General features: G+C 41.6%; 2 protein-coding genes across 2 annotated transcripts; one reads left to right on the top strand and one right to left on the bottom strand.

Annotated features, from left to right (window-relative positions):
* Positions 1-453: 453 nt before the first annotated feature.
* prss23 (serine protease 23) lies at positions 454-4,110 on the top strand. The gene is made up of 2 exons (XM_069670071.1): positions 454-682; positions 2,362-4,110. The coding sequence occupies exon 2, from the start codon at positions 2,378-2,380 to the stop codon at positions 3,533-3,535; it is 1,158 nt and encodes a 385-aa protein (XP_069526172.1). The 5' UTR covers positions 454-682; positions 2,362-2,377; the 3' UTR covers positions 3,536-4,110.
* Positions 4,111-4,920: 810 nt separating this feature from the next.
* Positions 4,921-12,197, bottom strand: cfl1 (cofilin 1). The gene is made up of 4 exons (XM_069669816.1): positions 12,091-12,197; positions 7,667-7,977; positions 7,498-7,574; positions 4,921-5,917 (listed from the first exon to the last, which is right to left on the bottom strand). Exons 1-4 carry the CDS (start codon positions 12,091-12,093, stop codon positions 5,805-5,807), a joined length of 504 nt encoding a protein of 167 aa, XP_069525917.1. The 5' UTR covers positions 12,094-12,197; the 3' UTR covers positions 4,921-5,804.
* Between the last annotated feature and the right edge of the window lie 1,023 nt (positions 12,198-13,220).

The raw sequence follows: 13,220 nt of genomic DNA, 5'->3' as shown, positions 1-13,220 counted from the left end.
TGCTAATTAGCAAATTTTGGCCTGCTTACACACTAAACTAAAATATGAACATAACAGCACCTACTGACCCAGTGAAGAACTTAAAACTTTATTGTCATGTTGGCAGGCTGACTTTAGCATCTAGCTCAATTCATTGTTTTGTCTAATAGCCACACTGACTAAGTAGCCTATTAGCCATTATTTTCATAAATATATCTCTCGCTTTCTGAGCTTGGACTAAAGACTTAAATCGGATCTTGTCTAGTTAAAAATGACAAAATATGAGCGTAAAATGAGCTGAAATTGTTTATGTTTAACTGGTGGCCCAACATTAAGCTAGCTCACTGTGCCCCCTCAGCAGGCAGACAGGCGGAGGCGGGGCGTTAGGACCGTGAGGCAGGACGCTTCACAGAGAGCAAACACTTCTTTTCACACAGGGTTTCTTTTTATTTGTGACTCTCTGTCTGAGCCGGGCAGGTTTCACAAGAGGGACTGACGGGACCGGACATTCAGAGCGACAAAGCATCTGGCGCTTTATTTGTACGCGCCTGAGAAAGCGAGCAGGACAGAGCACGAGAGTGGACTACCTGTCTGTCACCGGAGATGATGAGGAAAACCTGGGAAAGGATCCTGAGGGACTCGTCTGATGGGGAGGAAAAGTTGACCGGGATGTAAACACGGACTATCGCTCTCTTATCAGGAGGTAAAATGTTACATTTTTGTTTTTTGATGTGGATTTGTTACAGGGTCATATGCCCTGTTCAGTCTGTACTGGGATGCTTAAAATCTCAATTTTGGTCCTGTTTCATTTACAGGTATTTGCATCAATGTTAATTTTGTTGTCAGGCGTGAGGTCATTATTCAAACCAAATGTTATGGTGCAGCAATGCTTAAACGTAAGATAAGGAGTTAGCCTATCTGTTTGAGGTTTTCAGATATTTCTTTTTTCCCTTTTAGCCAGTTTCTTACTGTCTCTTGGCCCCTTCTTCTTCCCACTTAAAATTGAAAGGACACTTGTTCTTCTTTGTTGTCTGACAGATGTTAGAGGGAGCTGAACTTCCCTTGACTCCACTGCGTACATATATTAGACCAGATTAGATCACATTAGGAACAGGGAAGCTTTTATACTTCAGTGTTTTGGATACATGCTTGTGTTTTTTGTGTACTACAAGAGTATGCTTTTTCTTATTTTCCATTTTATTTGCAATAAAATAACTGAAAATAGTAATTTACTCTGCTCTAAAGCAGCGCCATACTGTCCATACTGCAGCCCAAAAAACCAATGCCTCCAGCTACATGTTTTCTCTTTTGTTTACTTCTGAATCATTTTCCCTCGGTTTTCCATCATAACGAGCCTCTAAAACCTCAGGAAGTGCTTCAGTTATTAGTTAAGAGTTTAATTATTTAATCCTAAGAGTCCAATGACATGTTTCAGCACAGAAGTGCAGTTATTACACAGCCATACATCCCCAAATTACTTAGGTTAAATCTGTTTCACCACAGGTTGAAATAGGTTACAGGTTTATGTCACAGTTCTTCACCAGCCAATTTACCACTTAAGATGCTCTGTAACTGTCTGCCACGGCTGTCATATATCTGACACATCAACATGGGGGGAATTTGTACTTTCCCAGCTTACAGGGGCTTCTCTCTCCTTTGTAGTGTTACATGAAGCAGCACATAGGTGTGTGGACGGGCCCCACCCTGCCTTTTGTTAGCAATAATGCTCTGTTCTGCCGCCGTGCCTCGACTTGTTTCTTTTTACTTTTCACACACCTGCTCTGTTCATGCCATGAGTGCCTCAGGGTCCACCGCCTTCAGAGGGGATCAAGTATCTCCGTGTGCCTGCTAATCTGCCCTGAAAGCCCCACGTTCACTGTGAAGTGGTTAATGTTTGATGGAAAACAACGTCTTACCTCTGAGCTTTGGCAAATATGAGACTGGAGGGGTTTTACTGTAACCTCCCGACCTTTTGTTCACTTATTCAGACTAGCACGAAGCAGGATTTCTGTTTTGTAGATAATGTTTTAGAACATGTTTTTTAAAAGGATGTTTCTCGTAATCAAATACTGCATTTCTATTATTTTGTGTTGACCATCTTTACTTTTTCTTTAATTCAACCTTTCTTTTCTTTCTTCTGAATTTTCTGCGTGTTTTGTACCAACAAAAAATGAAAAGCTTCCTATTTTCCTGTTAATCTATAATGTGGGAAAAATAGGTCCATTGTTGCCTCGCCACACCAGATCAAACTCTGCGTTGCAACATCAGATTTGGAAACTGACCTTGGGAATGTTTTCAACAGTTGTTTTGTTCACAAACATGAAGGAAGTAATACATTGTTAAGCTGTTTTTCTCATGTGTGATTATTTCCTGTCGTTTCAGTGTTTCCGTCACCATAATGACACCACGTGAGAGCTCCCCTCTCACTCACCTGCTCCTGCTCTTCCAGCTCCTCCTCCCTCTCGCCCTGTCCTCCCTGCATCCTCCTCACCCTCCTCCTGCCCACGTCCCCACGCTGGTCCCTCACACACCGAGGCCTCTCCTGCGCTCCCGCTTCAGCGCTCACACTCAGCTGGACTTCACCACACACTGCAACTCCAGCTGCTTCCACCGAGGAGAGCAGGAGGTGCAGAGGGAGCAGCTCGAGGAGAAATTGGCCTTTGAGACGCTGTACGCAGACGGCTCTCGCACCCTCACTACTGTGGACGTGGAGGGTGATGATGAGCTTGAAGAGGGCAAAGGTCACTCAGCTCAAACTTCACCGAGGAGGAGAGTAACGCCCGTGCGCAGACGTGTGAGGCGGCAGATTTACGGAGCAGACGGACGCTTTAACATCCAAGGAGACAACTTCCTGTTGGATTACCCGTTCTCCACGGCCGTGCGGATCTCCACCGGCTGCACCGGCGTCCTCGTGTCTCAGCAGCACGTCCTCACAGCCGCCCACTGTGTCCATGACGGGAAAGATTATGTGAAGGGGGCGAGGAAGCTCAGGGTGGGCTTCTTGATTCCTCCATCCATGAACGGCACTGCAGACAGCCTCAAATCTGGCCAGAAGCCTCTGATCCGCTGGGTGAGAGTGAGACGTACCCGGGTGCCAAAGGGTTGGATCCAGGGTCCTCAGGAGGTCAGCATGGACTTTGACTACGCCCTGCTGGAGCTGCGGTGGCCTCACCGGCGGCCCTTCATGCGCCTCTCTGTGGCCCCCTCCTCTGATGACCTGGCAGGGAAGCGAATCCACTTCTCTGGTTTTGACAGCGACAGATCCGGGGAGCTGGTCTACAGATTCTGTCCAGTAGAAGAAGAGTCCAGCGATCTGATTTACCAGCACTGTGATGCCCGGCCCGGAGCCAGCGGATCGGGTGTGTACGGACGAGTGTGGGACAACAGCTTAGAGCGCTGGGAGAGGAAGGTCATCGGCATTTTCTCTGGACACCAGTGGCTGGAGATAGACGGGGAGAACCGGGATTACAATGTGGCTGTGCGAATCACGCCTCTGAAGTTTGCTCAGATCTGTTACTGGGTGCACGGAAACCGGCTAGACTGTGTTCACAACTAAGAGGGACAGAAACATGGAGGAGGCTTTAGAAGCACAAGAAAGCACAAAGTGACTAAAAAATACAGATTAAAATTCCTTAAAAGAAAGAAGAGTGAGGATTACGTCCATAAAAATAACACCCTTCAGTGATCCAGCTTTAGAGCAGATCTACTTTCAGATCAGGTCCCCATTCATTTCTTTCCTGTGTGTAATTTTCTGGGTGCCTGTGAGATCATCACTACGGCATCTTTTAATATGCTTTAGCCCGCAGTCTGATTAATAAGGCAGTCAGTGTTTCCACAGTATTAATAACAGAAGCCACTTTCACAAGAGGGAAAAACACTTCTCTCTGTGTGTGCGGTGTGTGGCAGCAGCACCACATGATTTTCCGACTGTGGCTCCACATTTTGTCTGTACATCTGTCCTGCTCTCTTTTCTGACTTTGGGGAAATGGTTAGATATTTTAAAAGCTCTTCCAAGGATCACACAGTTTTTTCAGTCTTAGGAAACCTTTCAGCAGTTTGCTCCTCTCAGTGTGGACTGGAGACACAGAGTGTTAATTTTATTTTTTGACAAATGCCTGATATATTTTAATAAAGAGAGATTTATAGTTACAGTGCGAGTCAAGTCTTGTCTTGGTTTCAGGAGTGGTGTTGGGGTGTCCTCCTGTGGTCATGTGAGGTACTGCAGCCTCAACATCCATCCATCCATTATCTATACCGCTTATCCTGTTCAGGGTCGCAGGGGGGCTGGAGCCTATCCCAGCTGCCATTGGGCGAAGGGCGGGGTACACCCTGGACTGGTCGCCAGTCAATCACAGGGCCGACACATAGAGACAGACAACCTTTCTCACTCACACCCACACCTATGGGCAATTTAGAGTCACCAATTAACCTTACAAGCATGTCTTTGGACTGTGGGAGGAAGCCGGAGACCCCGGAGGGAACCCACGCATGCACGAGGAGAACATGCAAACTCCACACAGAATGGCCCACCTTGCCCAAACCAGTGACCTTCTATATCCTTATTATTTTAAGCAAAAATACCACAAATACAGTTTAACTTCTCAAATGTATATGGGTTCAGATTTTAGTCTTCCATGAGCGTAAACTGAAACTCTTTGGATTTTTGAACCAATAGTTTGCCTTTTAAGATGTCAGAAAATATTGATGAAAAAGCCATCACAATGTCCTGAAGCAGATTCCTTGTTACTTTATTTTTACGGTAAGATCCGAGTCTCAACCTTAAAACTTGAGTTTAATATGGGCGCCATCCTCCACAATAACAGTGCTTTTATAGATAATAGAAACAGATGAGTGATGTGTGATAGATTAAAAGAAACAATTTTGAAAGTGTAGACGAACAGCTCGTCTTTGTTTCAAGAAGGAAAAGTGCAGAACAAGTCAGTAGTTTAGTGCTTTTTATTAGAGATAAGGAGACGATACAAAACATCCACCATTCAATATTCACCCTAAACTCTGACCGCTGGTCCTTCATTTACACATCGCTCCCCATCAGACCTTCATAACACCAAAGATTTAAATCAAGACGATCCTGGTTTCAACAAGTACAAGGAATGTTGTTACTACATCAAATGCCGTGATTTTCTGACCCAGAACTGGAAATAAAAAGGAATCAGTCAAGTTTTGGAATTTGCATGTTCAAAAAAAGAAAGAACGATGGAATAACAAAACGAAAAAAAAAGAAAAATATATATACCTAACCGTGTTCCCCCGAGAAGGTTTGTTACACCTTGTGCAATCAATAGGGAATTAGTTCATACTACATCTAGTCTCAACTACACACACTTACAAAACTTATCTAGAAGTTTGGCAAAAAAAATGTAGTTGGAACAATTATTTTTGTCAAATTTAATGGTTGGAAAACTAAAGTTTGTTGCCTGTCCCTTTCTCTGCAATCATTCAAATGGAACCCGGAAAGAACAAAACCCCGTCCTTAAACGTGAACAATACCTGTTTTTAGTTTATCCTCATCATCCTTCCTCAGTTGTATCTTTATGTTTTCCTTAGTTAGTGTTTTGTTCATATTCTTTATGTTGCGTGATCTGGAATGACAGACTGCATTCGTGGAATTTGTTTTGTTTCGTTTCTTTTTTTTGTCTGTCACTTGACCCCACACCCACCGACTATATCCCACCCAAAGAGTCCCGAAAATGGTGCTGGTTCTGCTTTTGCCCTTCTCCGAACCACACTGGAATGAACAGCTAAACCCCACAGATGTGTCTGAAAGGCCTCGATCGAAGCCAGAGAGGGAGGGAGGGGGGCAGTATTTATATAGGGGATCCTTCCAGGCTGATTACCGACGAGCCGCCGAGCTTTTCCGCCAGGGTGTGCCGGTCTTTGAGGTCTTCCAACCCGTTCACCTGCCACTCGTGCTTGATTCCTGAAATATTAAAAAGAAAAAAAGTTAGAAACAAGGAAAATATCTGTTTCTTTACTTTATTGAAGAAGGTTTGAGTCAGAACACCACATAAAGTTTATCCTTTTACTACAGTTTTGTTAAAGTTGTTTAACCCGGTGAACGCTGCAATAGAATTGGCTTGCAGTGCCTGTTTTGTTTGAGATATTTCTCGGAGCATTGACAAATGCATCACGTTCCTTAAATCTGTAGAATCTAAATCAGTGGTTGGTGACCCAAATTTCTTCTTAAAGTAGTATTAATAGTACAGTAAACAGTATAATAGTCAAGCAAAATGACCAGCACTGCACAAGAATAAAATATTCCCTCTACATCATTCAATGAACAGCCTTTTGTCAACAGAATAAACTCAAAGTGCATAATAAAGGAAACTACTGTCAGGCTCATGACGTTTCAAGAATGTAAATGTAACTGTAGCTGGGATTACCCAATCAGTGGATACATGGAGTGTGAACAAACTGCACTACTACTGCACGCACATCATAGAAAACCCATGTCCTTCAAAATAAAAGCGCAGCTCAGACATTTTTTTTCTCCAAGCACAGCTCCGCGACCCACTTTCGGGTCCCGACCCACCAGTTGAGAACCACTTATTTCAACTAAAAGGTTCTGCTAGTCAATAAATCATAATTAGCGATAAATAGTGAAATTGGTTCAAATAGGGACAAAAGCACATTTTGCACTGATCGTACAGATAAATGACATCGTTAACTTAAGACATGAACGTACTTGATGACGAGGAAGATGGAGGTCTTCGCTTAGAAATACAAGTTCATTTACTTTTACTTTTTATTTGAGATTCATTTTAACTGGATTTTGAAAATTATGGTCTTCCGCTGCGGGAGGTTTGCTTTTTTTTAGGGTTGACAGGAGAAATGGATAAAATACTTAATTTTGATGTTTGTAATTAAAATGGTCAGAATAAAGAAATGGATGGTTTCATTTGTCTTATCGTCCAAACTCATTATTCTACAGCACTAAGGTAAGACTACAGTGTTACTTTCACAGACATAATGCTTAAAATCATAGATATTAAATGAAAACTTAAAAAAAAAAAAAAGCGAGAGCAAGCTTTATTTTGAAAGTATCCAATAATTACAAGTCTCTTACGCATGTACTGCCTCACGTCTTCACAAGACCGTGAGCAGAGAGCATCGTTGTTGTGCTACAAACTTGCTAAATCTAGCTCTTAAAAGACTTCACTCATGCCCAAAGTGTGGCATTGGCAGAGTACGCACAGGTAGGCAGGTAGATCCCTTAGATCCCAGGTAAACCTGCAACAGCATCAGACACTAGAATTTTTTTGGATTGCTGTTGGGATGTAAAGAGATTAAAAAAATCTTTATCCTTTCTAGAGAGTGTAAATGAGTCGTTTCAGAGACAGACGTCAGTGCTTTGCAGTGGGTATGGATTAGTGCACCGTTAAGCTGGGTGTGGTTGGGTTTGGGGTTTATGTTTAAATTAACATATTTGCACCTGTAGCTTTGATACATGTTTTTAAGGTAACAATGAACCAAACCAAAACTAAGGTCACTCTTTTTTACCTTCAAATTTCTTCTTGATAGCATCTTTTGAGCTGGCATAGATCATCTTGCTCTTCAAGGGAGCACTATCTGGAGCCCTGGGAGAGGGTGGAAACAAATTATTTAAAGTCAATGTCGTCTTAATGATGGTCATAAACCCTTTTACATTTTGGATAATGGCTGCCCTCACCAGAAGATAAAGACCAGGTCCTCCTTCTTTGTTTCTTTGGTCTCATAGGTGGCGTCATACAGGGCGTAGCGGCAGTCATCTGGGGGCAGCATCTTCACAAAGTGCTGGTACGGGTCCTGGACGGTGGTTCCCAAGTCACCCAGCAGGATCTCTTTGCCATCATCCAGAACAATGTTTTTGAGGTCCTTGCTCATGCAGAACAGAATAGCCTTCTTCCTCTTCCTCTTTTCATCCTCATTCGCCTGAGCCTTACGCACCTTCATGTTGTTGAAGACTGCGATAACTTCATCTGTGACTTTCACACCGGAGGCCTGTGAAGAAAACAACCTGTTAACTCAGAGTTTCATGTATTTACAGTTTAACACCGCGGCTGCTATTACTGCAACTGTTTTAATAATAATTTGTGCTTCTTCGCATAGAACGGCTCAAATAGGCATTTAGAAAATCTGATATACCACACAACTAGGGCTGCACAATTAATCGAAATATTATCCAACAATATGGTGAGATGAAATATACAAATAATAGAAAATGTGACAAAAAAATAACTGCAGATGTAAGAAAATATGTTTGTTTAGTACAAAGTGAAACAAATCACTTTGTACAAAACTACTTTGTACTAAGCTACTTATTGATGGCAAGACAAAACTACCGATTAAGATATACAGGTTTCACTTATTTATAATTATCTTCTTTTTATAAACACGGGATGAAGCAGAAAATATACTGCTGGATAATTGAATTATTTTTCCAGCATAATATTCCCCGAAATCAATCTTGATTTAGGGGAATATTATGCTGGAAATATAAAATGTTGTAAAAGAGACGAATGCTTCTAAAGTTCCACAATGATAATCAGTGAATCGTTGATGTACCATTTTGATCAAAAAGGACAAAATCACTGGTTCACAGCTTTTGAATAGGTTCACGATGTCCTACGACGTTAAACTAAATAATTTTGAAGGCTGAACTGCAGTTCTGCAAACTAAGATAATTTTATATCTGAAGAGAAATTGTAATTCGCATAGACCAATTTAATAAACTAGAACTGACAAGGATAATGAAAGTAGTCGAACTCCACCGTGACAATATGCCTGGACAATGCAACCGTTACCATTATCCGTCACTGAGCTGAGGCAACGACCAAAGTGCAGGAGATATCATGAAGCTGAGGAAAGGCCTCAAGGAGAGGTCGGCATGTGACACACAACGCGCACACAAACAGCAGGAATGCACCACAAGGAGGATTGAAATGCAAAGGTGCGACCATGACGACTGCTAGCCAAGGGTGGTGGAAGAGTTAAACTATAATGTAATCTGATAATTATTTAACAGTAAGCACAGCGAAGTCCAAATGACATCAGCACCGATGATTCAGTCAGTACAGCCTTTAAAGTTACTGTGGTCAGACTGAATGAATACGGAAGAAGAGAAATAAAATGTGACCCGCACTGCTTGTCCAAAATCCACCAGGAATATGAAACTAAATAAGTTCAGGTGTGTAAAAGTGATGGTGACAGGACCAGTAAACAGGGCTCAAATGTTTACTTTGTACTACAACTGTACTATTCTAAGCAACTGTCCAAGTTTTTATTTATTCATTTATTTTTAAATACTACATATGAAGTTTAAGACATTTCTCATGCAAGCATCACCTCAGTCTCACTCTGGTCAGCCATGCAAGTCTGCTAATGGTTCCCTGCACTTAGCCTATATCTGAATTAAAAATGTAAATCCCCAAAGTCAGTTTTTATAATGCTTTTACTCATTGGTTGGGATTACTGTTTCTTGTTTATTTCTTGATTGAATATATGCATCACTGCAAATGCAAACATGTTTGATTGGTACAAAGAAAGTCAGACATATCTCACTGTCATTTTATTAACACCATAACAGCTTCATAGTTTTTCATTTCAGTTTGTTTTTAGTTCATACTGAATTGTCCCAGGTGCTATTTTTATTGCTGCCAGTGACAAAGGGACAAACTTCATTTGAAGTGCTGCCAGTAAGTATAAAACATTGCATACGTTTTTTTCTGCAAGCAGAGGGAGCAGCCATGTATCTCCATAAAGATGACCATGTGGTTGAGGGCGTGGTGGGAAATTAAGCGTTTCAGTGCTGGGTTCACTCACAGACAATGGGGCTTCTGTAGAGATACAGAATACAAGTCACGTCGTAGAGTCACAGCTGCTCCATAAGCTCACTCAATCAGGTCGTCTTCTGACTCTGTTTAAGCTATCATAGAATTTTGCAGTCTCAGGAAAAGATGCAAGAAAAATACCATCTCTCAGCAAAGTGTCAATGGAAAAAAGAGACAACAATGAGGAGGAAATAACGAGGCAGGAAAGACGGAAAAGGGGCCCTAGTGTTGAGCAGCAGGCTGGCACCGTATGTTTGCTCAGGGCGTAAAGATCTGTATGCGGTAAAACCGAATTAAGTGTAATAATTAACCAGCAAAAGTTACTCACTTCCTTAATCCCACCCGACAACAAAATAAGAATAGTGACTTGATATAACAGCAAGTAGAGGGGAAAAATATCAAAGTCTTTAGCTGAGGTTTACAAATGTTCACACTCAGCACGACACATTTGTCTCACTGCATTCTTCCTCCATCGTGATCCTGAGAATCCATTATGACCACGTCTCACTTCTCTGTACGCAAACATGATTTATATCCGTAAAGCCAATAAAATATTTATTTTTGTTTCCACTGCCTTGCTTCTCCTAATTTCCACATTCTTCTTCTTGGTATGTTTTTGTTGTTGTAGTAGCAAGTTAGCATCACTATGGTGACAGCTAAGCTCTAATCTTAACAAAGGATACTTTTCTTTACAAAGTTCAAGTGACTAAGAACAAATCTAGTTACAATCCAAGTCTTGAATTCCTTTATACAAAGTAATAGTTAACAGTACAGGCCTCACACTAATATCAGTCAAGTCACTCTCACTAGCAAACATATGGATTTGTATTCAAACTCTTGCTGCTTCACACTGCGAAGAGAAAGTGTGTAGATGGCAGATTTAGTTAATGTCAGTTTAATGGTGCATACTTAACATAAGAAAATAGACACCATGACTTGCTGTAAACAAAAAGTAAAAACAATACAATACTTGACACTGAATTGTGTTTTTCTATTGTACAATAATTACATAATTAAAAAAGATAAAAATAAAACGCATATTCTATGGTATCCATATTTATATGCTTCTTTAATATTTTATGACCATTACGTATGAATAAATAGAGGTACAATCATTGCGTCGTTGTATCATATAGAGGTCTAATGGCGTGACGGGCGTGTTGTGTCTATGAACAAATTAGATGCGCAACTAAAAAGATGCGCAGTACAGACCATACAGATCCGGAGAGAGCGGCCCGTTAGCTTCGGCTAGCGGATCCAACACTGCCAAACTGGAGTTACATAATGGTGATAATTCCGTTAAATATTTACAGCATCCTAATGCACACATTGCAAAATACTCACATGATAAACGGCAGTAAATTAAATCTAATTGCAGAACCGTTTTAATTGGGCACCAAATAAATTGGTCTTTGCACCAAATTCAGGGTGGGGCCATGAATGCAGCACACGCACATGTGTGCGCTAGCTTCTATATAAGGCAAAGCTCTACCCAGAAGGACCGTTCGTTTGACAATTCACACATTTAGTGCCGCAACACAACTCGGTCATAAACCTACAAAACGTCCACGTAGTGTCATTGTGGGAGAAAAGTGACCTAATTTATACCACGTAGTCAAACAGCGTCTACAATAATGTTAGCGAGGGAGCGTCGTACAGACAAAGAACAAGAAAATCACAGCTAGCGCCAGCCATAATGGGTGTCATTTTCTGCCTTTGCTAACGTAACTACATCACCCAACAATACCGATAGCTAGTTAGCCCTGAGGCGCTGCTGCACCTGCCAGCGCTGCGCCGTTATTCAGTGGAAGCATCGACGAGAAGAGGAGAAATGAAGGAAACATGATGCAGTAAGAACACAGTGAACAGCGCCATGACAACGGTGAGCCAGTTAACACAGACTAGTTCCTTCAGCTTTTTGTCGGCAGAACACGGAGACGAGAAGGAAATGGCGCCAGTCGTTTGGAGTTGTAGTTCGTTTTTCTGAACTGATATTACAATACTGTAAAAACGATCGTTCGGTAATTTCGCTAAATGCTAAATGTTAACGGCTTCTTTTAAAGCATCCGTAGCTGTACAGTCTCTCGGGCAGCAGAGTTGTTTAGCCTCGACGTTAGCAGTAGCTCCTGCGGCACATAACCGGCTTGCTACGTTTGATGTTACGACCAATACTATAATGTATAAAATACACATACTGACCACGAACCCTTTGAGATTAAGCCAATATAAGTTAGTCAAACCAACAAGATCACATACAGTTGAATAAAAACAACGTTAAACCTACCATTGCTGTAGCTCTGAATAGGTCAGCGTCTGGGTAGAAATTGAATTGACTGTGACGATGAATTGTCGGTCTCGCTCTCACAGTGGAAACGACACGTGAACGCGCCAACAAGCGCGGCCCCGAGATGAAGAAAGTGCACGAGCGAAGCGCATGTCTCTTAACCACGACTGTCCGGCTGTTGTATTTGCTACTTGGTTGTTTACTAAGCATGCATGTTGTCACTTGTTAAATGTTTAAAAAAAAAAGGGCCAGAAATCAAATAATCATTAGCTTAATAAATTAAACAAGTAATACAACAAAAGAATAATTATTTTTCCAGATATATTTCAACATATTAGGCTGTTTTTAAACGGACTGCATTTTACTTGCACATATTTGATATTTCAATTTTTAAATTCTTCCTTCAATTTAATCTTTTTGTAGAGATACTGCGTTCTTATATTATATGATTTCCTTTGTCTGTGGCGGCCAGCATGCATAAACAAAACGAACACACCAGCGGAGAGCATGATGGGAATATGTGTTTGTGTTGTATTTGCATAAACCTACAAAACCCTGGTAATGATACGAACTAGTAGAAAGATTTAATGTTGCTGCATTAGTGTTGCTGTAGCCTATAATTGCGTAAGCACGAAGATTATAAATAAATCCGTTGGTTAGACCACATATTTTAACAGCTATACCTTTTTTGTTTGTTTGTTTTTATTGTATCACATTGTACAATACACAATGAATATATCCTTTGTAATGCTATAATTTCAATTTCAAATACGTGCTATTAATTATTAGGCTACACCAATGGCGTGAGGAGAGATTAATAAGTAATGCAGTAAGTCCGCTGTTTTCACCGACATTCAGCAACCAGCCAGGCGCAAAGCGGTTTTCAGGATGGGAGGAAATTCTCCGCCATCTCTGCCCTCTCTCCCCATGTCTCTCCCCTCCCCTCCGTGCGGTTTTTGTTGGACTCACTTCCAAATATGGAAGCGAACGGTGAGCGGCGGCGGTCAGTGCGCGCGCCTCGCTCTCAGCACGAGGAGGGTCGGGCCGCGACGCTGATCACCATATAAGGAAACAAGGGACACCAAATTCGCTGTAGCAGATTTTTGTACACGGCATCTCGCGAAGCGGAG

The sequence above is a fragment of the Semicossyphus pulcher genome, unplaced genomic scaffold, assembly GCF_022749685.1.
Source record: "Semicossyphus pulcher isolate SPU_LCO1_2020_fin unplaced genomic scaffold, fSemPul1.0.p SCAF_2, whole genome shotgun sequence".
Taxonomy (NCBI): Eukaryota; Metazoa; Chordata; class Actinopteri; order Labriformes; family Labridae; genus Semicossyphus; species Semicossyphus pulcher.
This window is presented reverse-complemented; position numbering and strand designations above follow the sequence as displayed.

What these genes read in the sequence shown, in the direction of transcription:
- cfl1 (XM_069669816.1), bottom strand. An exon ending in GACCTGGTCTTTATCTTCTG is followed by an intron (nt 7,575 to 7,666) that starts GTGAGGGCAGCC and finishes ACCCTCTCCCAG; the next exon opens with GGCTCCAGATAGTGCTCCCT. An exon ending in TATCAAGAAGAAATTTGAAG is followed by an intron (nt 5,918 to 7,497) that starts GTAAAAAAGAGT and finishes TTAATATTTCAG; the next exon opens with GAATCAAGCACGAGTGGCAG.
- prss23 (XM_069670071.1), top strand. Translation starts at nt 2,378, where the DNA reads ATGACACCACGTGAGAGCTCCCCTCTCACTCACCTGCTCCTGCTCTTC.